Source organism: Ilyonectria robusta (assembly GCF_021365365.1).
Source record: "Ilyonectria robusta strain PMI_751 chromosome Unknown BGZ61scaffold_16, whole genome shotgun sequence".
NCBI classification, from domain to species: Eukaryota; Fungi; Ascomycota; class Sordariomycetes; order Hypocreales; family Nectriaceae; genus Ilyonectria; species Ilyonectria robusta.
Window position 1 is genome coordinate 591855 of NW_025764450.1, and position 24843 is coordinate 616697.

The 24843-nt window shown below is 49.7% G+C and overlaps 11 protein-coding genes across 11 annotated transcripts; 5 read left to right on the plus strand and 6 right to left on the minus strand.

Moving 5' to 3' along the window:
* Positions 1-252: 252 nt before the first annotated feature.
* BGZ61DRAFT_456121 (uncharacterized protein) lies at positions 253-2156 on the minus strand. Its single transcript, XM_046246465.1, has 5 exons — positions 1827-2156; positions 1335-1760; positions 943-1259; positions 867-881; positions 253-807 (listed from the first exon to the last, which is right to left on the minus strand). The coding sequence occupies exons 1-5, from the start codon at positions 2123-2125 to the stop codon at positions 422-424; spliced, it is 1443 nt and encodes a 480-aa protein (XP_046101540.1). The 5' UTR covers positions 2126-2156; the 3' UTR covers positions 253-421.
* Positions 2157-3475: 1319 nt separating this feature from the next.
* BGZ61DRAFT_550428 (cytochrome P450) lies at positions 3476-5573 on the minus strand (the record flags this gene model as incomplete). Its single annotated transcript, XM_046255467.1, has 7 exons — positions 3476-3880; positions 3986-4232; positions 4287-4454; positions 4513-4658; positions 4731-5195; positions 5277-5411; positions 5514-5573. The coding sequence occupies 7 exons, from the start codon at positions 5571-5573 to the stop codon at positions 3650-3652; spliced, it is 1452 nt and encodes a 483-aa protein (XP_046101541.1). The 3' UTR covers positions 3476-3649.
* A 462-nt stretch (positions 5574-6035) lies between these two features.
* On the plus strand, positions 6036-7116 carry BGZ61DRAFT_495988 (Glyoxalase/Bleomycin resistance protein/Dihydroxybiphenyl dioxygenase; the record flags this gene model as incomplete). The annotated part of the gene is made up of 2 exons (XM_046250961.1): positions 6036-6513; positions 6569-7116. 2 exons carry the CDS (start codon positions 6036-6038, stop codon positions 7114-7116), a joined length of 1026 nt encoding a protein of 341 aa, XP_046101542.1.
* Positions 7117-8045: 929 nt separating this feature from the next.
* On the plus strand, positions 8046-8903 carry BGZ61DRAFT_358267 (uncharacterized protein; the record flags this gene model as incomplete). The annotated part of the gene is made up of 4 exons (XM_046240948.1): positions 8046-8123; positions 8184-8294; positions 8373-8691; positions 8752-8903. Coding segments are annotated over 4 exons (660 nt in total), but the record flags the coding sequence as incomplete, so codon positions are not given.
* A 692-nt stretch (positions 8904-9595) lies between these two features.
* On the minus strand, positions 9596-11906 carry BGZ61DRAFT_424878 (uncharacterized protein; the record flags this gene model as incomplete). Its single annotated transcript, XM_046243619.1, has 9 exons — positions 9596-10490; positions 10545-10622; positions 10685-10786; positions 10851-10919; positions 10985-11125; positions 11174-11405; positions 11456-11581; positions 11643-11769; positions 11823-11906. The coding sequence occupies 9 exons, from the start codon at positions 11904-11906 to the stop codon at positions 9596-9598; spliced, it is 1854 nt and encodes a 617-aa protein (XP_046101544.1).
* A 710-nt stretch (positions 11907-12616) lies between these two features.
* BGZ61DRAFT_395033 (uncharacterized protein) lies at positions 12617-15190 on the plus strand (the record flags this gene model as incomplete). The annotated part of the gene is made up of 8 exons (XM_046242911.1): positions 12617-13052; positions 13116-13401; positions 13606-13631; positions 13715-13815; positions 13872-13996; positions 14071-14276; positions 14329-14643; positions 14696-15190. The coding sequence occupies 8 exons, from the start codon at positions 12617-12619 to the stop codon at positions 15091-15093; spliced, it is 1893 nt and encodes a 630-aa protein (XP_046101545.1). The 3' UTR covers positions 15094-15190.
* BGZ61DRAFT_480656 (fungal-specific transcription factor domain-containing protein) lies at positions 15186-17459 on the minus strand (the record flags this gene model as incomplete). The annotated part of the gene is made up of 3 exons (XM_046249223.1): positions 15186-16178; positions 16226-17190; positions 17243-17459. The coding sequence occupies 3 exons, from the start codon at positions 17457-17459 to the stop codon at positions 15186-15188; spliced, it is 2175 nt and encodes a 724-aa protein (XP_046101546.1).
* A 445-nt stretch (positions 17460-17904) lies between these two features.
* On the plus strand, positions 17905-19026 carry BGZ61DRAFT_535050 (putative 2-dehydropantoate 2-reductase family protein; the record flags this gene model as incomplete). The annotated part of the gene is made up of 3 exons (XM_046254226.1): positions 17905-18109; positions 18158-18807; positions 18856-19026. 3 exons carry the CDS (start codon positions 17905-17907, stop codon positions 19024-19026), a joined length of 1026 nt encoding a protein of 341 aa, XP_046101547.1.
* A 211-nt stretch (positions 19027-19237) lies between these two features.
* BGZ61DRAFT_495991 (uncharacterized protein) lies at positions 19238-20367 on the minus strand (the record flags this gene model as incomplete). The annotated part of the gene is made up of 3 exons (XM_046250962.1): positions 19238-19615; positions 19663-19978; positions 20033-20367. 3 exons carry the CDS (start codon positions 20365-20367, stop codon positions 19238-19240), a joined length of 1029 nt encoding a protein of 342 aa, XP_046101548.1.
* A 601-nt stretch (positions 20368-20968) lies between these two features.
* On the plus strand, positions 20969-22159 carry BGZ61DRAFT_424885 (phytanoyl-CoA dioxygenase). The gene is made up of 2 exons (XM_046243620.1): positions 20969-21783; positions 21845-22159. The coding sequence occupies exons 1-2, from the start codon at positions 21153-21155 to the stop codon at positions 22132-22134; spliced, it is 921 nt and encodes a 306-aa protein (XP_046101549.1). The 5' UTR covers positions 20969-21152; the 3' UTR covers positions 22135-22159.
* On the minus strand, positions 22160-24471 carry BGZ61DRAFT_519918 (uncharacterized protein; the record flags this gene model as incomplete). The annotated part of the gene is made up of 3 exons (XM_046252423.1): positions 22160-23817; positions 24074-24131; positions 24236-24471. The coding sequence occupies 3 exons, from the start codon at positions 24469-24471 to the stop codon at positions 22213-22215; spliced, it is 1899 nt and encodes a 632-aa protein (XP_046101550.1). The 3' UTR covers positions 22160-22212.
* Between the last annotated feature and the right edge of the window lie 372 nt (positions 24472-24843).

Sequence of the window (24843 nt, forward strand, 5' to 3'; positions counted from 1 at the left end):
AATATTCATAAACAACGATTGATGTACGAGCTAGATGATGCAGATTTCCTCCTCTTCACGACCACTAAAACAGGTCTCAGCGCCTTCAAAATTTCCACCTTCAAATACAAACATCCCCAAATTGTACTGATTCATATCTGTCGCTAAACCGCTCACGATGATTATTATTTGTTGTTTCCCATTTTTTATTATGGCTCTGAATTCATCTATAATCTAGGATAGCCCTGCCTCAGTTACAAGCTGAGTCCTAATACCGCATTTGGGATATATAAATTTCAACCAAACTATCTACTTATGAGCGTATACGCCCATATGACCCTCCTGTTATACCGTCCAATCTCCGTCGTTCAATCCGTAGTGCCTGCCTGCCAAATGCGGGCTCTGCAGGCGACTTCTTCCCAACCTAATGCTAGTTATGCTTCTAGATGCTTAATAAAGTCGCCATATCTACCTCGTCATTTGAGGCAGCATCGTTTAACCATGGATAATCAAATATGCTAGAGTCCACCCCTTCATCCTGTTGCAGAAGCAAAGTAGCCACATCCATCCCAACATTACCGGAGGTAGTGTCTTCAAGCCACGAGGCATTAAAACCGCCTGAGTCTACCCCTTCTCGTGTAACCTCGTGTAGTGACCCGGGGGACTTGGTGGCCGTATTAGGTTTTGCCAGGGGTCGAGAGTCTAGGCCGATGGATTTCTCGATAGGGGAGTCGAGAAGTCTTCCATGAAGTGTAAGCTGGAAAATATACTGGAATCTTTCTTCGTAAGTCCGCCCTGGGGAGGTAGTCCGCGCGGCCTTGAGCGAATCTAATTCTGTTAGCTACTTGGACTGATGTCGGAATACTACCATTTAAAATGTAACTCACTGGCAACGTGATGGCCTATGAAATTCATCACATTAGAATGAGGTTCCAAATTTGTAAATTGAGAGAAACAACGAACCTATGGGCCAGTATTGGCCGACTTGACCTAGGAATAAGACTAAGAGGTCGAGATGCTCCGATGTTCGGGATGAGGGGGATTCGGGATATGGTCCCGAAGCGTGATCCATAGTGAGGACGGAGCCGGCGAGAAATATTATGTATGAACACATGGGATCAACTGCGTTGAAGTAGTCGGGGTTCCAATTTTGAACTACCTGAACCACCTCGTTTGCTTTAGACAAGGTGCGATCCCATAGCCCTTGGAGCTCAGGTTGTCCCTTAGACGGGCTCCTTGTATTCACCTCGGCGGCGGAAATTGCAAGCAGTAAACATGCGCTATATATTGCGGCAGGATCAGTATAATTCTTTTTTCAGTGCAGAGAAATGGTTGGGAGGTCCGAAAAGACTTACCATTGCCAAACAAGCAACATGTCCAATCGATGTCGATGCTCAACCTCCGTCTCTTCAGTAGCAAAATTGCGAATAGGATTGAAGACCCAGGGGGGCAAGGAGAATGTTGTAGCTGCGCAGTCGCTCTCAAGTTCTTGCAACCGTGTCCGCCATGCTAGGCCTTGGCCGCGTCGTGAAAGATGGCGGAGGTTGGTGACGGATCTCATCAGAAAGCAGGCGCCGAGATACAGGTTTCTGCTACGGCAAGACTGGTTGGAAAATATCATACTCATGGATTCCCAGTGCTTCATGCCGGATAATGGGACACACTGTCGATCGACGGCTCGGAGTTCCCGCTCTTTTGGCATTTTCGCCGTCTCGGAGCTGGGTATCATGGGCAGAGTCATGCGACCCTCCGCATTTGTAGCAAAAGCATGCGATATTGCTCTGGGGCTCCTGTGGTTAGCTAAGGATTCCAACTGGTTCGTACGCTTCCCTCTGGATCAGACTTACGCGACAGCACTGCAACATGTATCAAGCGAGTAGATGCACCACCACACGCTCCGCCATTCTTCTGCATCGTAATCCAACGCCGTCCCATCGCCAAATGCTTCGGGGGAAGTATCACTTTCACCACCGTCGCTACCGCCTCTCACATCGTCGGAACCGTCGTCGTTCTCCTTCTCGAAGCATAGGGTGTGATAGAGATCGGCCATGCGTGAAAGCCTTGCAATCTCAGCTACCGTGTCCCAGGTAACAGATGCAGACATATCGTGCACGCATAAAAGGATGGACGCTTTGATCTCGTCCATGCTGAGGCGTTCGCCCCGGTAAAGGGTCGCGGCGCGCTTGGCAAAATCTCCAGGGGAAAGTGTGCCATTGACGAATCCTGGCTTAGCAAAGCGCGACGAGACGGCGTAAATGGCCATTTTGAGCCGCGGAGGTATCTCCAAGATGCCATATTTCGGCTGCCCAGGCGGGGATTTTCGGAGGAGAGGGTAAACCGGCTGGATATGCTGTATGTACAGGTCGAGTCTGTGGCAAACCGTTAGACCATGTCGTGATGTGGGCATGATCAACTTACAAGTATTCTTCCACCTCAGGGCTCAATTTTGGGCTGTCAAAAGTAGCGTCGCTCAGCATACGACCCGGAGAAAAGCCCAAAGATGGAAAATTTAGTGAGGGCATCTCAAAGTCGCCATTTACTAGAGTTGATTCCATGGGGTAGCCGACGAACCGGCTGAGATCCGATACAGCTCGCTCGTTGTCCATCAGACGATGCAGAAAAGGAGGAAGGGAAGACTCCTGGCCGACAAGGATGGATGTTTGAGCATCTGACAACCAGGAAAGACTGGCCTCCGGCGTGGGTCTGCTTGCCGACAAGAATCGTTTGGGAGGACCTAAACGCAAGGAACGAGTCAGTTGGAGGCGCCAACAAGAAGAGTCACGGCGTCGATTTACCGGGCTTCCTCCTCAATTTGCTGTAGGTGCAATCCAAGTGCCGGAGTTGACAAGTCCTACAAGCCGGATGCCCCATGTCACCTAGGGAAACGGCCCGAGAGTCAGCAAGCGAAACGGGAATGGCGGTGACGAGTGCGAGCAAGGGGCCACACATTTTGTTTTCTTGCTGAAGCATCGAGAGTGGGTTAGCCGTCGGGTCCACATTAATCAATCTGCTTCATATCTGCTTCGCAATGACGTACATTCTGCAATGATCACAAACCCGCAACTTGGCCGGTTTAGCTGTCTGAGATCTCGTAGATAGGCTGGCCGCCGGAGAGCCAGCCTCGGCGTGGGAGGGACCTAGCGGCCGAGAGGACATGGCTGTAATGTTCGAGGGAGTACGCGTAAATCGTAAATACCCAACGTTTACGGACTTCGGGCGTGATTTCGATGGCAGGGCGCTGTAGATGTTAAAATCGACCATGTACAACCCTGAGACTCGGGAGAACGGGATGAATTGAAATGAGGACCAGATCCAATCCTGGAGCGAGGACATGCTTAGTTATACTAGCAGATCAAGTGGCAGATTCCCCTTGCTCCGGCATAGCCGCTGTGCGGGGTCACTGGGGTCCGCGAGACCGCCATTCGTTGCATATTTGCCGCTTGCACTGGGTTCAACACCATGCTATATGGGGAACAGTGTAGGTGTTACCCGTCGCCCGCAATGGAATACCCCAGACTCATCTACCCCAGATTCCATCAGGTGTGGCTTATCTGCCTCTAGAGAGTCTGACAAGATTGAGAGCAGCGATATCTGGGAGGAGATATGACTCGGAACGCGGTCTATCTGATGCAATACTGAACACCCCCATTTGAAGATACTACTGCGTACATCAGCCTTCGCGTATCTTTTCACCAACGCATTCTTCCTGCCCAATCTGGGGACGCGATTTAAACCGTACGAGAAGCCCCGTCTGCTTGGCGAACCAATACGTCTTCACTTGCCACTCCGGCTTGCTCGATGCCCACTCCAGGTCGAACGCCCGCAGGATCTGAGGCACAAACTTCCCGACCTCCATAATTGAAATGTTCTTCCCGATGCACGTTCTAGCGCCCGCTCCGAACTAGTGACTGCGTGAGTATTTTTGAACTTCCCGTTGCTCACTGAGCGCGGCTGGCCCTCTCACGGGCAGCAGGTGATGGGCAGGGGATGGATTCATTGCACTTACAGTTAGCAGGTTGCGATCCATCTGCTTAATTTTCTCCTCGTCGCAAATCCAGCGCTCTGGCCGAAATTGGTCTGCATCGTCGCCAAAGATGTCGCGATTGCGATGGATGACGGCCGCGTTCACGCCCACGACGGTTCCCGCTGGGAGATGTGTTCCACACAAGTTAGTTCCGCCCTGCGGGACTACTCGTTCGAGAGGATACGAGACGCCGGGATGCATGCGCAATGCCTCCTTCATGCAGAGCTGCCTATTTATTCGCATCAGCAGCTATACAGGCAATCGCTTCAGTGGTGAGACATACAGATATTCCAGCTGGAGGCTCTCGGCATACGTGATGACAGGCGAGAGTTTGCCTAATTTGTGAGCCTCGTCAATCTCCCGTTGGAGAGTCTGATACACGCGCTTGTCTTGGATTATATAGTAGAAGACGGCTCGTAGGGAAATAGCAGTGGTATCGCTTCCAGCCAACCTGTGCGGAAATCGTAAGCAAAACTGGTCTTGATCGCAATTAGGGTGTACCTGTATACAAGTTATTCATCAAGTGATTCATGAGCTCTCGAGTGCCCATTTGGACTCCAGTAGAGAGCTGCTGCTTTCGGAAGTATGCTAAAAAATCGGCCCTGTCGGCAGCGGGGGCTTTGGAGTCGTAGTCCTCGATTTGCTCCAAGACCATCTACCCAAATATTTAGTCATTTGCACTCCTGTCACTCTGAAACGCCATAAAGACATGTTTGCTGTCACTTACATCTGTGACGATGGTGATAGGGTCTTTGAACCCTGGTAGCACCTTGGCCAGGAACCGTCTGAATGTGATGTTGCCGAGAAGGCCCCAATGAAGCGACGGCACTTGTCCGACCAGGCCAGCGTACCAGAGACCCGTCTCGATCCCATGGATGACATCGTTGACGTCTTTGCGATTTTTCATGAATCCAAAGCGCCGAGAAAAGGTAATAGCTCCAATAACATCAAATGCATACCATTGAACCCAGGCTCCTAGATCGATGACTTGCCCTTCTAGTTCCTGCATGCTGGTGATGAACATCTCGCTGCAGGGGTCAACCAGATACTCCAATGTTCGAATGGAGGTCATGGAGAATTTCTGAGCCACCGGGCGCTTTAGCGCTTTGTGCTCCTCTGGATCCATCGTGGAAAACAAGCTGTGCATCAACTTGTCATCGTGTATCACGGCGAGAGTGTTGTAGAATGCAGACTACAAGTGACAAAGCCGTTCCATGTGGTTAATAAATTATTTTTTGGGCTTTATAAAGATTTGGCAAGGCCACGGACATACCTTGACGAACTTGCTGCCGATGGCGTAGATGGAAGGGATAACGGCAGGGTCGGATATATCGACCACATTCGGTGCAGTCCGTACAATCGGGCCGTACTTGTCGTGAAGTTTTCGGTAATTTATGTGAGCATTCCCCTCCCATACAAACCCAACGCGCCAAAACGGATTAAACTTGGCAATCCACGGGCCTGGGATCTCCCGCAAGCCTCGTTGAAGAGCGGTGCTAATTAAACTGACGATACAGCACCCCGCAAGGGCAAGCCCAAGAAACATGAGTTTTTCGTTATTCAGTTCCATGTTGGTGGTGTAGGCAGGTTAGATTCCTTTGTTATAATATCCAGAGATCTTAGGGCGATGCTCGGACTGAAGCTAAGTGAGTGGTAAATAACATCTCTGTTGGCAGGATTATTTATGATTCTGGATAAGTGACATGTATCCGGGGAAACGATTAGCGCCTTCTTTCCCCAATTTCCCCAGAAAATGCCACCGGCTTCTCGTTCCGTCCGGATATCCGACGATGCAAGTGCGGAGGCATCACCAGACCAGAACTCGGACGAACCCATCGGAGGTTCTTCCGCCACCACCGGGAGGACCGTTCGGATCGACACGGCGGATTCCTCCAACGCCTCCAGACAATATGGAGTCATAAATTATGAGTCCTGCCGAGGAATAGATCTTCAAATTGAATAAGTAAACTGTATCATTTGGAATAGTCATCACTCAAAGCACACGCATAGAATTTCTTCATCAACAGCAACCATGACAACTATGCGACTCCCCGAGATCCACAACAACCCGTCCAAGATCCAGCTTGAACGCGTTGCCCATGTGTACTTTGAGCACGTCGATCTTGAGGCATTCGACAAATTTGCCAATGACTTCGGACTGGTCGAGGCATACCGCGGCGAGGATGTGATCCTCTACCGCGGCTATGGCAAAGACCCGTACTGCTACGTCGCTCGAAAGTCCAAAACTGGAACCCAGAGTTTCCAAGGAGGAGCCTTTGTGGCCCAAACACAAGATGATTTTGACAAAGCTGCCGCCATGGATGGGGCGGTCCTTTCGGACTTGTCGCCATTCCCAGGAGGCGGGCGCAAAGTCAGCTTGCCAACGCCCCTGGGGTTCACATTCCACATTGTGTACGGCCAGGAAGAGAGGCCCGTGGCAGAGAGTGTTCCCTCTGCACAAGTCGAAAGCCTAGGGCCTCTCAATGGCAGCTTAACCAAGCGCAGAATGGGTGAGTGTTGCGGGTCTTACTGCATCCAACATGTTTGTTAACCATGCGCTTCCAGGTCAGTTTCAACGTTTTCATCCTGGCCCTGCTATGATCCATAAACTCGGTCACTTTGGATACATTGTGGGCAGCTGGGACGAGGAGACCCATTGGTACACAGAAAACTTCAACTTTGTCCCCTCTGACGTCCAGCATGATCCAACCAACGAAGACGTGGATGTGATTACCTTTCTCCATCTGGACTTGGGAGAGCGATTCTCTGACCATCACTCTTTGTTTCTCTCCCGCGCACCGCCCGGGGCCCACGACCGTATGCACCACACCTCCTTCGAGGTGGAGGATTTTGATACGCAGCTACTTAGCCACCACTGGCTCGGGGACAGAGGTTACAAGTCCGTGTGGGGAGTGGGCAGACATATTTTGGGATCGCAGATCTTCGATTACTGGAGAGATCCCAGTGGGTTTACGATTGAACACTACGCCGACGGGGATCTTGTGAACATCCACGTTCCCACAAAGCGAACCAAGGCAGGGCCGTTGTCGGTCTGGGGTCCAGAGCTGCCTGCAGATATGACCGAGGATGGAACAAAAGGGACCGCTGCCTGAGATCAATACGGTCTTGCAATTTGAGCTTGGCTGCTGTGCAATTTGTAACTAGGAATCACCACCGGATACTTTACATAAAATACTATACACGTCTACACTCATAGAATTTTTTCTTTCCGTGCTCGACTACGCTCATGAGAAGTAGCACAAAATGCCATGAGCCCACAGATACCGAGAGAGAAGGTTGAGTACAACCGAATTGTGGTGGCAATGAATGAACCAGTGTCAACCTACACCAGCTCCACACGTACGAAGTGCATCTCTCGGCAATCTGAGTGGTCCCGGAGGAACTCTGCAGCAGCCGCAACGAACTAGTAGAAGTTCCTCCGGTAGCTTAATCCGCGAGCCAATCAGCGGGGCCATATATGACAGTCCGGAGCATCTAAGACCGGGGTATCCTGGGCAGTAGTGCATGTGGAGAAACGTTGGAGACGGCGCATTCTTTAGCGGCGGCGTACGTTGCAGGGAACCTCGTGATCCCGGAATTCCCAACCTCGGAACAATCCTTGGATAGGCCGCACTCAGCAGATGAAGCTGGTTTGGTACGGTAAACGGGCTTAAGTATAGGAGAAAACTTGTGCTCTTACCATAACCGGTCAGGATCTAAATCGAATAAGCCACCACTTAGAAGTCACAACATCTCGAGTTGCTTCTTATCCCACCTTTTTGAACATGACTTCTTGGAACCATTTGATACGATTTGTTGGAAGCAATGGCAATATCTATTTTGCCTCGCCGCCGAATCTGGAGAGTGTGTCGAAATTAATTGGCCTTACAGTTGATGGGTATACGTCCTTTCCGGAGTTTCTGAAGGGTGATGGGAGCTCGCCAGTTGTAGTCCAGAAGGTAAGTGTGAATTTCTCACTCAAGAAGTGGAAAATGATATTCTTCAGCATGATGTCACAACTTTTCCTGACTGAAATTTGTAGCTTCTTGCTCCAGTGCCCTACGAGGGAGATATTATCTGTATCGGTGTCAACTATCGCGAGCATGCCGCGGAGGCCGAGGTATGTGAACAAGGAGACTTGTATGTGTTGCGGAAGAACATGGTGTTGATGATGTGGTAGCTCACCGTCCCCCTTGATCCGGTTATGTGGTACAAGCCGAAAAGGGCTCTTAATGGACCGGGCGACATCCTCATTCCGAAAGCGGCAGCCAATAGCTTTCTCGACTTCGAGGTAAGGATCGCTACCCGTTGTTTTTATAAATGGAAATGACTTTAAAATTTCAACGAATAATACCCTGACATACCACAGGGAGAGCTCACCATCGTTTTGTCCAAGGACACGAGGGATGTTAGTGCCGAAGAGGCAGCCGACTACATCCTTGGATATACCGTTGGCAACGATCTGACTGCCCGAATGTTCCAAGACCCGAAGCGTGCAGGGGGCCAGTTTACACGCTGCAAAGCTTTTGATGGATTCGCCCCTCTGGGACCAGTCTTGACGAGTGCAGCTACTTTTGGCAGCTTAGATGACAAACGAATTCTCACCAAAGTCAACGGGAAGGTGTTCCAGGACAGTGCCATCGATTTGATCCACGGCCCATCAACTTTGATCAGTTTTCTTTCACAGGGTAAGTTTTCTAGAAGTAAGCGGCTTCGTAGACATTCTTGCTAACTGTTTCGGAATTGAGGAACAACATTGCCTGCAGGTACCGTGGTTATGACAGGGTCTCCGCCAGGCATCGGGTATTTTCAGACTCCCAAGTATAGCTTGAAGAACGAAGATACCGTTGAGATTGAAATCGCGTCAATGACCTTAACAAATAAGATGATTTTTGAGTAGAGATATATACACTGGGACATAGGAACGCCTACAGATATTTTCTGCAGCAACAATAGACTTTTCTACTTTATCAATCAGAGCTTCGTTACTGAATTGGATAATTTGGCGTTGTTAAAAAACCAATCTATGGAGCAAAGAGAAGCCTATATACGGGTGGCCTTTTCAACAGAACCTAGGCTGGAAATTGCGCTTTGCCGTCCGGAATGTGACATAGCTTCCCATATTGCGAAACCAAAATGCGGTAGCAACGGCGAGTAACTTTTGGCAATTTCAAAGCTACTATATCCTACGCCCTACTAATCTAACATAACGTCTTGCATATTAAGGGAGATTTGAAGTTGCTGAATCTGATTCTTTGAATGGATAGTCAGTCTTTCTGCTTCCCACAAGTACATTCGTGGTTGCTAAGGTCGCAGGTGAGAGCTTTAGACCATTTGCGAGTTTTTTCTAGGTTTACTCAATTTCATCGGATGTTGCAAGGTATGTAGTAGCTGCAAATAATAAGAGCACACATTTAACACTACACGCGATACCAAAAATACAATGGTATATGTAGTAAGATGTCACGAGAGCTAAGGTATGTAAACAGAACTGACATATAAACAATAACAACACAAATTGAATGCAAAATACAGTAATACGTCAAAGAAATCCACCCGAGGGAGGGTTTGCCTCGCCTCCCATCCCTTCAACTAGTTATTCCCCAACCTGTCCGAGACCTGCCGCAGCTGTTCCAAGAGCTGAGCCGGCGTCTGTGCCTGCGAAAAGATTATGGAATCCTGGCGCATCAACACGTAATTCGTTGTTGCTTGGAACCTCCCCTTGAAAGCAGCTTGGTCGTATAATGGAAGCAGACGCAGTCCAGCTCCGGCCAGGTGCTCGGCTGTGCCCGGCATTAGTTTAGTTGTTGACAACGCTGACTTCAAGTCGCAGGTCGACGGCTCATCTTTGCACAGCTCAAAGATCTCATCTGATAGGATGTAAGGAGGTAGGTTCGCCTTCCTGAGTGCAATTTTGATATCAGAGGCTTCCTGCTCAGTGGGGTGTTGTAAGACCAGAAGTGTAAGAATGGCTGTTGACTTCCAGAATGCGTGGTCGGAAAGGAAGACAGAGCCGTCAGCGGCCTTGAAGCATACTTGGGCAGCTTTCAAACCTCCACCTTGGTTCTCCAGGAAGAAGCCGCCGTCTACTCCAAGAAACCCGGTCGAGCCAAGAAGGCGATTCCGGATGAGCGAGTCTCGGAGAGATGGCACAAATTCCAGAATGCTGCTCACCATATTTATCATGGTGATAAACGCGGAAGACTTGCTCAACAAGATGTTGCCATTTTCCGCGGTCATCATGCTTGCATCGTCGACTCCCTTTCGGCGCTCTCGTGACCAGCAGTCCAACAGGCTCTCTTGGTTTAGCACCAGTTGTTTGCGTGCTTTTTGGTTGCAGAGCAGTGCCAAACGCCATGATAAGGCAAATGCGTCCTGTACGCCGTTGGCGATTCCCTGAGCTCCGAAAGGAGGGAAGACGTGGGCCGCGTCGCCGATCAAAATGATGTTGTTGTGAAACCATTTGTTAACCACCTTCTGTGTGAAGCTATTTTGCGTAAGAAATCCAGTTAAATATTGATTTCTAAATCCGAGTACTCACTTGGCTGGGGCGCACCGCAAAACTTCAATACAGTCCCATGGAAATTGAACCGGGCTTTTTACAGTCATGCCCTTGCGGCTTGGGATTTTGTCAACATGTCTCTTCGCTTGGCATGTGTATGCTGGAAAGAAATTACTCACGAAAACCTCGATGCGGGGAGTACCAGGTGCGGCATTAACTGTTCTTCCAAATGCTTCTCGAGATCGTCCGGCACGTAATTTGGAGGTAGTTCATATTCATATCTGGCGAGCAGCTGGTTAATTCCACAGATACTCGTCATTTTTCAGGACAGGAGTTTTAAAGAACCTCCAGTATTTGCCCTCCTTCGGGCCGAAACGCCCTGTTGCGACAGGCATTGTTGGGTGATTACAAAAGCTGGCAGTGATATTAGTCCCATTGATTCTCTTGACTATGGATCCGTTACAGGGAATTGTACTCACTGCCAACCACCGGGCCAAAAGATGTCCCATAGCTCCTCCGGTTGGTAGCCAATTTTCCACAGCGGGAAACTCGGGTGCGATGTAGGCGTAGGCAGGTTGATGCGTACATTTGCCGCAATCCAGGTCGCCTCGTATTTGTACCTGTTTTCCAGTTAGCGCTCTCCTAGAATTAGACAGGGATTCCCGCACAATCCTGTCACCTGCTCAATGCCTTTGTCTTCGAGGTATTCCTTGCGAACGATTCCACGCTTGCCGTCGGCACCAACTAGGTAGGACCCTTTGAGCTCTGCTGTTGACCCGTCTTTGCGTTTGTAGGTAGCTTGCACGCCGGTTCCGAGTTCATTAATACCCGTTACTGTGCATTCCAATCTCAGTTCGGCGTATTTAGAGGCCTCAACGAGTGCCCGGAACTCTTTTTCTGCTGGTGCGTTAGCAATTCAACCGCCACCCAAGTGTTGTTTGAGGTGGTACCTAATCTTGGCTGAAGAATAACTGAAGCAGGGGGCAATGCCTGTGCGCCCCAGTCGCGTTCCTGATCAATGGTGAGAAACGGTTTGGAAGTGAAAGTCTCCCGGTGAAAGTGAATCTCGGTCAGAACTGTGAGACACGTATTAGCCAAGAGAATATTCCGCTAATGATGTCGTGCTAGCCAACTCACTCTGCCCGATTTCCTTCATTTTAGCGTGATTGACACCAAGGAGTTCGACGATGCGGTGGACTTCCCCGGCGAGCGCAATTGCACGCGGGTCTTCACTAATCTCCAGTTCTTTCTCCAGGATGATGGACTACACAATCGTTAACCACAGAAGCCTAATTTCCAAGGAGTATGAAGTCCGACCTTGATATTCTGATGATTGAGTGCGAGTGCGAGAGCCAGACCTGACGGCCCTGCACCAACAATGATGACATCTGTTTCTTCCATCTTCAGTTATGACACTCGGGTAAGGAAGTAAGTCAATGAACCAAATAATTGATGCCCTCTGGTAGCGTTTATTGCTCTGTATGGCCTCTTAACAAGTTGAGACGCCATCATGTTCCTCTTTTGTTTTCATAGCCCTCGCCTCCCTCGTGATACATTTTGGTGTAGTCCAAGCAACACGCGAGCTGCCTCTCTGATCCTCCGTAAACGTGCCACCCTTCACGGAGAGATTTCGCTTCCACCGAGCAAGGATTCGTAGCGTCCGGGAGAGCTGCAGCTTGCGGGGAAGCTCGGAGGAACTAGACATAGGAATGGTTTAGGCTCGGCGGAACTAAAACAGCCCTAAGCCGAGGTTTCGACCCACGCGGACTCTAGACGGCCCCGTACCTTTTCGCAATTGCTCCATTTCACATTGCTCCTCAGATGGTGGCGTATGATACGGAAATTTGAGTAGTGACAGATTCACCGGACCGCGGTAGTAGGACGCCAGCCGCTGAGAATACCGAGGCCGGACTTGACGGCTTTGGCGAAATTGTCCAGTGAGAAACGACAAATTTAAAGACTTGACCTTGGCTGATTAGTCGCAGAAATAAATACGAAAAGAAGTCGTTTAACGCCGCCCAAGAAGCCCAAACGACAGGACAAGACAGTACGACGCCTCACTTCAAGCAATTCCCATCGCGGTCCAGCTGGTTTCTCTTACCTCCTTGAACATGAGCGTCTGGGCACATTCCAGCCCTCACCTCACGCGCCTTGATGCGTTCAGAAGACATGTGAACATCAAATATGACCTAGCGTTGGAAAATTACGCCCAGCTACACCAATGGTCTGTTCGAAGCCTCGAGTTGTTTTACCAAGAGCTGTGGCTTTTCTGCGGTCTGGTCACCTCCCAACCTCCATCTCAAGTCGCCATTGGTATCGAAAAGATGTGGCCTAGGCCGCAGTGGTTCCCAGATGCCCGGATGAATTTCACAGAGAATTTGCTGTCCGTTGGAATGAGTGCACACCCGGACAAGATAGCAGTATCGGCTTGTCGAGAGGCTGGGACTCAGTGGAAACATTTGACATGGAGGGAGTTGCAGCTTGAGGTTGCTCGATACGCGAGCGCTTTACAGCATGCTGACGTGAAGGAAGGGGACCGCGTGGCAAGTAAGTAAAAGATCACCGTCCTCGCCACCGCCGTATTTTCCGTGCTCAAGCTCACGATAATAGCCGTGGCTACAAACTCCTTGGAAACGTTGTTGATCTTACTTGCTGCTGGTACTATTGGCGCCATCTTCTCCTCTACCTCTCCAGACATGGGGACGAAGGGCATTGTCGAGAGGTACACACAAGTTCAGCCGAAGATTCTCTTCGTTGATTCCGAGATCCTATATGGAGGAAAGAAGCGCGATTTGCGGGGGAAAATGCAGTCTTCTGTCGAGAAATTGAGAAAAGGGGTCAAGCAGCTTGCGAATGTTGTCGTCATCAATGGACCGCTCTGGGATGATGACAAGCTGTAAGTTTTTATGCCATGCCTGGTTGCACGCATCCCAAAGCGAAGACTGACCCTAATGAAACAGGCTCCCACTTGATAGCTTTCTTCGCGTTCCTACAGAACCGCTCGAGTTCACGCAAGTAGGGTTTGACCATCCTATCTACATTCTCTATTCGTGGGTATATCTGGTCACCTCAGTAGATGAGAAGTAGCTAACAACGTCAGGTCTGGTACCACGGGTCCACCGAAGTGTAAGTAGTAGATTCCCTTGTCATCAAAGTGGACGATTATTCATCTTCTGCTAAAGTCAACTGACCGACTAACACCATACTAGGCATCTGTCACTCTGGAGGTGGAGCGCTGCTCAAGCACAAGATTGACCTCGCCTTGGGATTGGACCTCGGAATAGACTCGACATATTACCAGTATACTACGGTAAGTTGTCATCATTCTATTCTAAGTTGAATAATTCTCACACCAACATCGCATAGACTGGGTGGATGATGTGGAATCTATTGGTTGGCGCTCTCAGTGTCGGGTCAAGAATAATTCTATATGATGGGAACCCGATGGAGCCTTCTCCATCTTTCCAGCTCCGTTTGCTAGAGGAGCAAGGGTATGTCGCCCCTAAGACTACTTGTTCTGTTCATCTGATGCCGTTGGCATATAGCTAATCACAAGTGTGTAAAGGGTTACGCACTGGGGTACCAGCCCAAAGTTTCTCAACGCAATCATGCACGACCTCAAAGGCTCACTGCCTCCACTAACGAGCTTACAAGCCACTCTTACGTCTGGGTCAGCACTTTCTACCGAGACGTTCGAATGGTTCTATAATACTTTTCCAAAACGGGTGGCGCTCCAAAACGGCTCTGGCGGGACAGATATGCTTGGTGGTAGTGAGTAACCAGGCTGGACTGTCGTAGTGTATTTGCTAATATTTATGCGCAGTCGTCGGCGGCAACAACTTAGTACCCATAAGTGGGAGTGAGCTTGCAGTTGCCACTCTAGGGATGGATGTACAGATATGGGACGAAAGCGGTCAAAATGTCGACGCAACAGGAGAAAGAGGAGAGCTTGTCATCACAACACCTTTCCCGAGCATGCCTGTGACCTTCTGGGGCGACGGTGGCCTTGAAAAGTACCGCAAGGCGTATTTTGATACGTTTCCAGGGATTTGGTGCCATGGTGACTTTATGTCGCAGAATCCCAAGACAAAAGGCTACCTCATCCACGGTCGTAGTGATGGCGTCCTCAACCCAGGAGGTAAGAACCCATTTCCCATCGTCCCAGTGACAGTATACTAACAAACCTCTAGGCGTCCGGTTTGGCTCAGCTGAGATATATAATGTTGTCGAGAAGTTCGCCGAACTTGAGGATTTTGTCGCCGTCGGGCAGAGACGCCCAATTGACAAGGATGAGCAAGTGCTACTTTTCGTCAAAATGAGAAATGATGCCATCCTCGGGACACCACTGCTCTCCAAGATCCGCGACGCCATAAGGACAATGCTCAGTCCCAGACACGTTCCATCGCACATTTTCCAGGTTCAAAACCTTCCTTACACAATGAATGGTAAAAGAATCGAGAATGCCATCAAGAGCGTGGTTTGCGGGGAGAAAGTGAAGAACACTGGTTCCATTATAAACCCAGAGTGTTTAAAGGAGTACGAGCAGTATGCAAAGTTGCCAGCATGTGGTTTGGTAGCTAAGCTATAGGGCAAACGCATTCCGGGGATGTAGATGGGTCGGATTCGGTTGCTCTGCAGCCATTTCCCATAGCGACAGCATATTTTCAAGTAGATTTAGATTTAGGTAAGGACTAATCGAGTATCATGGTTTGCTACGACAGATTTCCAATGCAAATTCTCACAACCGGGCACTTCCCTCGCACGCCACACCTCCACAACAAGGTCATGTGCGGTAGAGAACATTCCAATACCACTACTCTGCGCATTGTTGAGCAGCCATATTGATAATTCCTCCCTGAGTTCGACACTGTTCGTCTCGCAACCCGCAATGAAAGCAGGCCAGCATATCCCGGGTGACGTATCGCCGTACTCTTGCTTCTGCGATTCGTAACGAAACAACGATTTCGCTGTCTTTTCAACGTAGTGTTGAAGCACCAGCAAGCCCATGTCGCACACATGGCGATAGAAATAGATGATGAGTGCAGAGTGAAGTGCTTCAGTCAAGTCAAATAGCAGCGCTGTCCGGCGTTCGACCTCTTCTTCTCCGCCTTGCCTGCTGGATGTTGAGCTTGGGGCGTCTTGACCTTGGCCTTGTCCTTTGAGAAGATGCGGATTTTCGAAAGACATGATTGTGTCATCTAGCTCTTTAATCCTCAATGACATCTGAGGAGTCAAGCCAGAAGTATATCTGAGCTCAGCCACTTCATTTCCGAGAGCTGTAGTCTGCCAGACCAGATGAAAGAGATTTTGCGGGATACCGTAGATCTTTTCCAGCATACTGGCGACCTCGATGTCATGTGGCAAGATTGATGTACTCGTCTCGGGCGCTGGTTTGTCTCCTTGTGGAAATGGTAGGTCTTTTCTGGGATCGTGTTTCCACATTGAGGAATAACGACCGGCTTCATTCCCCGACCCAGCATCCATCGGATTGCATGGATTTCTGATGTTCGAGCTGGGATGTGCGCATTCTTCAAATACTCTCATATAGACGTACATGGCATGCAGGATGATGACCTTCTTGGACTTTTGCGCCTTCTGAATGCCATATGCATTTATCAAGCGGCCGGCATCAAGAAGAAAATATCTTGCTTCTTGCATCTCTCCTGCGAAAACCTACCGAAAGGTTAGTATTAGTGGAAAGAATGTCGGGAAAGACTTACGCAAGCCGTCACTAGGTTGAGAAAAGCCATGAGCATTTCCTTGTACTTGGCCACTTTAGTGGTCCCAGACCTCTTTTGAAGACATGCTTGGAGCCGCTTCTTTGCAAGTCGGAAGCATTGGCTTCCAAGCACTGCCAAATCTTCACCAGCTCCAGGAATCGCAGCCAGTTTGTGGTGTAGGTGGTAGGCGCTTGTTGACAGGACAGACAAAAGGACAGAGACTCTCGCATCATTTGATCGTCCCATCATGTACAGATCGCTGAAAGCTGCCAGGGCGCATTTTAGATGCAGCAATACCCACGGTGGTTTGTCGTGCTTCAGAGGTGTGAGACTGTTGACAAGGTCCATTTCATAATTTCTCAACAGAAGCTGAACTTGGTTTATCGAAAGCGACATTGTGCCGTCTAGGACGATTTCTAGCTGTGATGGCTCTTTCAGAAATGTTGCGTTGACAAGCCCCGCTGCATGGGACGATTCTCCCTCGGGTTTTGAGTCGTCTGGGTGCTGGACAGCTTCCTCTGATTCTCCTTCAATCTCATTTTGATTGATGTCTGACAGAGTTGCACCTGGAAGCCCAACCAAGTCCTCAAAGAAGGGGTACGTCGGCCATTGCGGAGACAGCGGTTCAAATAAATCCCCCAAGTCTCCCCAGTTGTCCGGAGCCGAATTAGACGAACTGAGGAGGTCTTCTCCATTTGGGTATAACGTGGAAGAAAGAATGGACCCCAAATCCGAGGGTTGAAGCGTCGCGTTTGTGTCACTTCTTGACGCAGCTGGCGTTGATGGTGACTCCGGCAGCGAGTATGACGCTGGGGCATGAAATGCACCAAATGGTCCAACTTTGACAGAAGCACTCCGACCTCTAAGACCCTGAGACGCTTCATCGACTTGGCTGAGGATACTATCTATGTTTTGCTCCGCTACTTGGTTTAGCAAAATGCCACACTCGTGGACACGCTGTTCATCTAGTCCGGACGTCAGTCTACAGCTTGGAGGAAATGCATCGTGTTGACTTACCACTAAAAATACAATGCCGTCGAAGCACATTTCCCGTTGAATGAGCATCTTGTCGGTCACCATTATCCTGGCGAGACAGCCATATCAAGTCATTGGACGTCTCCTGCGCCTTGCAGTCCAAGTTGGAGCGCCGACAAGCAGCGCATCGTGGAATCTGGCGACTGCATCGAATCTTTCGAGCTCGACAGGCCCCACACGCCTTCTTGCGCAGCTCCATGTCTCTCAAACAGCCATGGGGCCTGGCCAGTCGCGACAAGTCGGTAGGTATGTTGCGATGCGGTTTCTGGAGTCGCTGCTAGACTCGGCCTCCAACTTCCTCTTGTGTCTATTTATCTTCATCGAGCAGCTTATCAATCCCCGCACTTGGGCTACCTCGTGTCCCCCTCAACGCCTATTACCGGCCTTATCCACCGTTGCAGCCATCCGAATCAGGTAATCTTATCCCATCGTGAAGCGCTAGGTCGTTTAGAACCAAGCTTGCATCGTACATGCCGACTACGAGCATCACACTGCCGAATCAGGGCCCCGCCATTCCATGTGTTGGTTTCCCACTGGCTTAAGAAGCCATTGGTGTTCTTCCCTCGAGACAAGACAGACGCCCTATCAATCCCCCATCCTTCACAACGCATTATCACCGCTTCTCAAGTGCACAAGACCTGGTCATGGGACAACGAGAGCCGACAAAAAAGGAAGTCCTCCTGCTTGGAAGCGGGGGAGTGGGCACCATCGGCGCCCTAAATCTTGAAGTCGGAGGACAAGCGAGTGTAACGGCGGTGCTAAGGTCGAATTTCAAGGCTGTTACAGACAACGGCTTCAGCATCACATCCTGCGATCACGGAAACGTCACTGGATGGAGGCCTTCTCATAGTATGTACTATTCCGGAAGATATTGGCATCTGCTCACAATCTCGGCAGTCGTTGGCCGCGTGCCAACCACCACCGAACAACAATTTGATTACATTGTCGTGACCACCAAAAACGTCCCCGATTGCCCTCCTACTGTCACAGACTTGATAGGCCCTGCCGTGATCCCTGGTCGTACAGTAATTGTACTGATACAAAACGGGCTCAACATTGAAACTCCAATTTTTGAGAGATTTCCCGACAATATTTGCCTGTCGGGCGTCAGCATGATCGGCTCCCATGAGGTCGCCCATGGCGTCATCGAGCATGAATACCCTGATGAACTGATTCTAGGCGCATTTCACAATCCTCGCTTAGATGAGAAAACAGAAGAAGCAGCTGCCAGGGAATTCATTGAGATGTACTCTGCCGGCGGGAAGACGGCGTGTACATTTGCCGAAAACGTACCCTACAGCCGATGGCGCAAGCTTATCTACAACGCATGCTTGAACTCTACATGCGCTGTAACCGGCTTGGACACAGGACGCATCAGAATGGCCAATGACACTGTCGCGGCCTTGGTCAGACCGGCTATGGAGGAGATTCGAGCGGCCGCAGCCGCCGCTGGTGTGCAATTGGAAGCAGACATCTGCGATACAATGATTAATCTGGACCCGTTGACAATGTATCTGTCACCAAGTATGCTGGTTGATGTCCAGAAGGTACGATGCTCTTTTCAACGATTGGTCGATGTATCTAACGTAGCGCAGGGCCATTTCACTGAGGTAGAAAACCTCGTCGGAGAGCCGCTACGGACAGGCACGGCATTGGGAGTAGCTATGCCGACTCTGTCGGTTCTTTACAGCTTGCTTAAGGCGATGCAGTGGCGCACAATGGAGAAAAGAGGACTGGTCACTATCCCGCCGAGGACGGAAAGTTAACGGGCTATGCAAAAAACACTTGTTCATAGTGCAGGTTTATTTGTAAAGAAGTGATTACTCTCAAATAGCCCGTTCGATGTGAATGCCCTTGAACATTTACTGTTACCCGCCATCAGCTACCTTGAAACTCATTCACTTCAACGATTGTATTCAATCTAGTCTGGCTCAACTACATCATCTCGATCCTACACGAATATCTCTCGCGGTACCACTAAGACTCTCCCCAACCTCGTACGGCTACTCGATTTTCTACAATCTCATTGTTGGTAATTTCAAGATACTTTTCTTGCTGTTCAAGGACTTCCTTGACCCGCTTGACATCCGTCTGTTTGCCGGCTCGATGGTTCTCTTCCATTTCATTGAGCATGCTCTTCAAACGTTCCTGTAAAACTTCGACCCTGTACTTTGTCCATTGGTAGTACAGCTCCGATGGCTCTGAAATGGGCCTGATCGAAGTAAGAACGGAATCGTCCTTGATGATAGGGTCACGAGGCCTGAATGATGTGATCATGGTTATGCGCTCTCTACCGCCAAGTGCGGCCAATGCCTGATGCTGGACGTATCTGCCCTGAAGAACAACGGCAGATCCCTAGATATTTATTAGTATATGGAAGCTATGGCGAGATGGATGCTTACCATTTGCGGTCCACGGACTTTGAGAATCTCTCCGGTGCCGCTTTTGAGCGCGGTTTCGCCGCCCATCATCTCCGAAGCGTCACTCATCATAACGACACATACGAAAGGATAGCTATCGTAGTGCCATTTGGTCACGGATAGGTTTTCGTCGCCCGTCTTCTCTACCTCTGAGCCATCTTTGACTGGGCCCTGGACAGCGATGTTGATATTGCCAATTTCGTACTCGATGTTGGGGATGAGGTCTATGCCGGCGATCTTCGAGATGATGGACAAGGTCTGTGGGTTCTTCCAAGCTTGGGTCATGAAGGGCGCATATCTTGATTAATATTTAATTAAGAGCATCTTGGCATTAGGCAAGGCATCAACTCACTTTGGGCAGTGGCCTCGCAACTGGCAGGCTGCAAATTCCGTGCTGTACAGACAATTCTTCCAGACTTCGGTCGTGAAAATCTCATCTCTCATGATACCAATCGCCTCTTCGCTGAAGAGAGGGAAGGGGTGCGAGCAGGCAACGTGGGAGATGCCAGCATCTTCGGGTAAGGCAACGTCAGCCAAAGACAATATCCTGGGCTCCTCTGAGAATGACAGGTGCTTTTCCGGGCTGAAGATGGCCTGCGCTGCGGGTCGCGAGGGCCTCAGTTGATCTTTGAGAATGGGCTTCAACTTCAGCTGCGGAACCGGAATGGGAGAAAGGACTTCGGTCATTGTGGCTGTCGATATATGCTGGTAGAAGAAAGGTTGGATAAACAGTTTTGGGCAGTGTGCTCCTGAGAATTGCAGCTCGGTGGTGGCTCTATCCTCAAAATTTGCGCTCACATTTCTTAATATATATACATTATCAGCATAGGAAGCTATCATATGTCACCACAGCGTAGGGCAAGTATATTCCGCTGAGTGTGTGCCATTGTCGACCAGCTGTCATCCTGTAAGCTTCTGGGTGGATACCAACAAGTGATAGTTGGATGTACTATGAACCCAGGAACTTTCACATAGCTGGATATCACTAGACGGCACATGACTGCCTTGGAATGGTTGTCGTGGATGATAACCGAGTGCCGAGGATCCCACCACCACCCAAAAGCCAAGAACCAAGCGAGCACGTCGAGGTCGGAAACTGCCTGCCTTCGGGTCGCGATCGCCCCGTGCTATCTAGTGTTTGATAAGCGTGTATCTTGATAGGCTGCACTAAGGCCAGTGGCTTCTCGCCAATGTGACAAGATTACGCAACTGTTCGGCCGACACCTGCCAGAATGGGACCGCTATCTGTGCTATTACTGCGAGACTAACTGAATACAAGCCATTTAAGCGGCCACGTGAGCCTCATTTCTGCATAGATGCTGAATTTACTGCCTCGTTATTCTTGTCTCAGATTCTAAGCAGTGGTATTCCCGTTACAACTTGGGTTCTGCTATATTTCTCTGTCGATTTTACGCCCCAATTTCTTGTAATCATCTGCCACTCGGCAGTCCAACCCCGCAATCTAACCAAAAATGAATGGGCATCCACCGCCGATTGACCCCTCCTACGAACCGTCAGTCTCTATCGCCTCACTTTCAGCAAATGCGCCAATCGAAGATATCCTCACCATCCTCGAAAGAGATGGCGGTGTGATTCTGACTGATTTCGTGTCGCTGGAGGACCTGGAAGCTATTGATGTTGACGTCAAAGCGCATCAGAAGGACGTTAAATCGACTGAGAACAGTGCGTTGCACATCATCCCCAAGGAAACGCTCGCAGTTCCAGGATTAGTGGGCAAATCACCCACTGTGGCCAAGATCTGCGAGTTCCCAGTACTGGATAATCTCCGAACATCTATTCTCAAGGATAGTTTCAGCGTTATCCGAGAGGACTTTGTCGAGGATAACTCTATTGACCCACTTTTGAGTATCAGCATCACCCTTCACATCGGATACGGCGCTCCGAGACAGAGGCTACACAGAGATGACAACGTCCATGGCATCCGGCATGGGGACAAGTTCGACCTCTCCAAAGCAAGTCAATTCGCCTGCTTGATTGCGGGGACCAAGACGACTCGCCAGAATGGTGCGACCATGTTCATCCCGGGGTCTCACAAGTGGGACGACAACCGAACTCCACAGCTCAATGAGATATGCTTTGCTGGTAAGTCACAGTGCGCAGTTATCCTCTGAACATAAATAGCTAAGTCGTATCAAATTTTCAGAAATGGAGCAAGGGTCTGCCCTCATATTTCTAGCCTCTTGTTATCACGGCGGTGGACATAACTCTGTCCCAGGCGAGGTACGCAAGATCCATGGGCTGTTCTTTGTGAGGGGGACTATGCGCACGGAGGAGAATCAATTCTTGGCGATCCCACACAGCAAAGCACTCACAATGAGCGACAAAATGCTGTCCCTTCTTGGATATAAGAAACCTTCTACTGTGTTGGGTATTGTGGAGAATAATGACCCGGCACTGAACTTGCCAGCCGTTCTGAAAATGGCGAGTGCGTGATGAAGTAATGGCTCCGGAATAGTGCACAAACGATAGTTTATTGGAGTCAATGTATCACACAAATTATCTAATCTCTATCTATCTAGATGGCTCGCAGGATGGTTCGTTATGGGGGATACCAGGCAGGACTGCTGGATATACACGACCGAGCGTAGCCTCGAATGATGAGAAGCTCATCCCAAGCTCGTCCCCGACACAAACTATTTTGTGCACTGCACTGAACATAACGTACTCGCAATGTTTGTTCATCAACTCCTCAAGACCACTACCACCAACGAGTATTTTTCCACCCCTCATGACGAGCTGGATGTTTTCTTCCGGGCCATAAACTGCTGCCGCAAAGGGATCACTCAGCTTCTTGCCCGAGAACACGGCGATATCAGCCAACTTTCCCACCTCGAGCGAGCCTAATTCGTGTTCAAACCCAGCCACCTTGGCGGCATTGATGGTCATCATTTCCCACAGCGTCTTGGAATCTAGAACCTGGCCAAAACTGAGCTTAGTTGCCGAGAAGCCACAAGCCGCTTCTCTTCCCATTGTCGCAGATCCAGATGGCAGCCAATCCGTACCGAGGGCCACTGTGATGCCGGCCTTTAGAAGATAAGAAACGTCGAGGGTTTTCCCGTAGAGGAATATGTTGCTCCGAGGAGACCAAACAACCATGGCCTTGCGCGCAGCCACAAGATCAAAATCGGTTTCTGAAAGCCCGAGGGCATGAACAAGAGCGAAGTTGGGTGACACGATATCAGTGCTGAGACCGCCACCCTTTGGAAGAGGTACAACGTCATATCGCTCGTCGGATAGACACTGGAATTCGTTCCTGGCTTCGACATCGACTCCTTCCGCAACGTGTGCGATGTATCGGTGAAGTTTCGCGGCTTTTTGTCCATCTATCGCTTTTGGCCCATAATCACAGTCCCCAGACCGAATAATACCTTCGACGTCGTCAAGGGGAAAGACAGCCCAGGTATCTGCTGTCTCACCAAGACCATCTTCCAATCCCTGGGCAAAGTCAAGGTTTCGAGCAAGACCCGGGGCCATATGCCCGCCGACAATGGAAGTAGTCCCGGAGAAGAGGTGCCTCAATTCACCCCATTTGGTAGCATCCGACATGCTTCCGTTGACTTCAACAGGCTGGATCGCGTGTCCTCGTAGGCCGACTCTCCAGTCGTGGCGATGATTGTAGAGTTCGCCTGTGCTGTGAAGCGGGTTCACCGTCGAGTATTCGATGTGCTCATGCGTATTGATAAATCCAGGCGATATGACGGAGTCCCGGCACTCGATGATCGTCGCATGCTGATCAAGCTCGCAGGTGGCAGGATCGTGGCCAACGCGCATGATTTTCCCCGATTGGATTAAGACGCATCCATTTAAGACGGGGCCGTCGGCCGTCAAAAGCGTACCTCGGAGAAGGATGTGACCAGAATGGCCATTTGACAGGATGTTGCAGCCACCATCAACATCTGTATCAGCGTCGGGATCTGGGGTGCGAAAGTACATAAAGAGACCCAAAAACATCAATACCGATGATACTAATAGTGTCCTCCGGCTAACTGCCAAGCGACGAGAGGATAGAAGGCGCATAGTCGCGAGATGGACAGAAAGGCGGCTCTCGATGTTGACGTAGTGACACGTATCGGGACAGCGTCTGTCCTTGAGCGATATTATTCCAAGAAAGACAGACTAGACTTCCATAGTCAAGCAGAACAGATAAGCCAAAGCTCAATAGGCAGAATATACTTCCGTGGGCGTCACGATAGATTGTGAACGCCTGTATGCGCTGAGTTGAGTTGAACTTCCACGCGCAGCCGAGTCCTCAATCAAAACCCTGGAGAGATTGTTTCAGGGGTCGAGTGGGTCCTCGACGAAATAGGCCAATGAATGACCACAATAGCATCAGGTCCTCATTTTTGGGTTAGTTTTGTCCCTGGCAACTTACCCTATACTCTTTCTTTCCTCCTGCCAGTGTATTGACGGAATTGTATCCTAGTATCAAGCTGTGAGCTCGTTTTGTATTTTATCTTCTGTATTATCGCATCAATATTTAAACAATCAAGAGAGGACCGGGGCGAGACCGAAGCGGCGCACCTGCCAAACCAACCAGGTCTCATTCGGAGTAAGAAAAAAAGTGAAAACTTGGACAACTGGAAACATGCGAGCTTGAGTTAGTACTCTCATATCATAGTCTTTGAACCCGGGGTTACCGAAATACAGCTGAGATGTGATGTCAGCCCAGAGAGGGGCGGACGGGAACGTCTTTGTCAGAGTGGGATTTAACAGTGTTCCAGCCCTGGAACGAATACCAGTAAAATGGAAGCTCAACACGACCATGGCCATCGTGGATACCAATATTAATTCTCCTCAATATTTTTATCCACTTTGCTACCAGTAAAAAGTAATGATATTTAGGCTAGTAAATAAGAAGATCAGGATGTTGAATTACGTATATAATCTCTAGACCTATGGTGTACAAGGCTAATCATTTAATTCCCAAAGTGCGGTCACGTTGCAAATACCTACCGCCTGTCCGAGGTTAAGCTGACATACTATGTAATCGTCTGCCCATCGACTACTACCCTGAGAAGACAGGGGGCAATATTGATTACCAATGCTCGACCATGTCAGATCGGGGATGAGACTGTTAGGCCCTGTAAAGAGCCAAGGATAATGCTGGTTGGTCTCACAGGATGGCAACAACACTATGTATCA

Bases quoted from the DNA above. Each gene is read 5' to 3' on its own strand.
- BGZ61DRAFT_456121 (XM_046246465.1), bottom strand. From the start codon at position 2,125: ATGGACGAGATCAAAGCGTCCATCCTTTTATGCGTGCACGATATGTCT. The intron at 1,761-1,826 runs GTAAGTCTGATC...CAGGAGCCCCAG, and splicing joins ACATGTTGCAGTGCTGTCGC to AGCAATATCGCATGCTTTTG. The intron at 1,260-1,334 runs GTAAGTCTTTTC...CGCAATATATAG, and splicing joins ATGTTGCTTGTTTGGCAATG to CGCATGTTTACTGCTTGCAA.
- BGZ61DRAFT_424885 (XM_046243620.1), top strand. From the start codon at position 21,153: ATGAATGGGCATCCACCGCCGATTGACCCCTCCTACGAACCGTCAGTC. The intron at 21,784-21,844 runs GTAAGTCACAGT...TCAAATTTTCAG, and splicing joins CAATGAGATATGCTTTGCTG to AAATGGAGCAAGGGTCTGCC.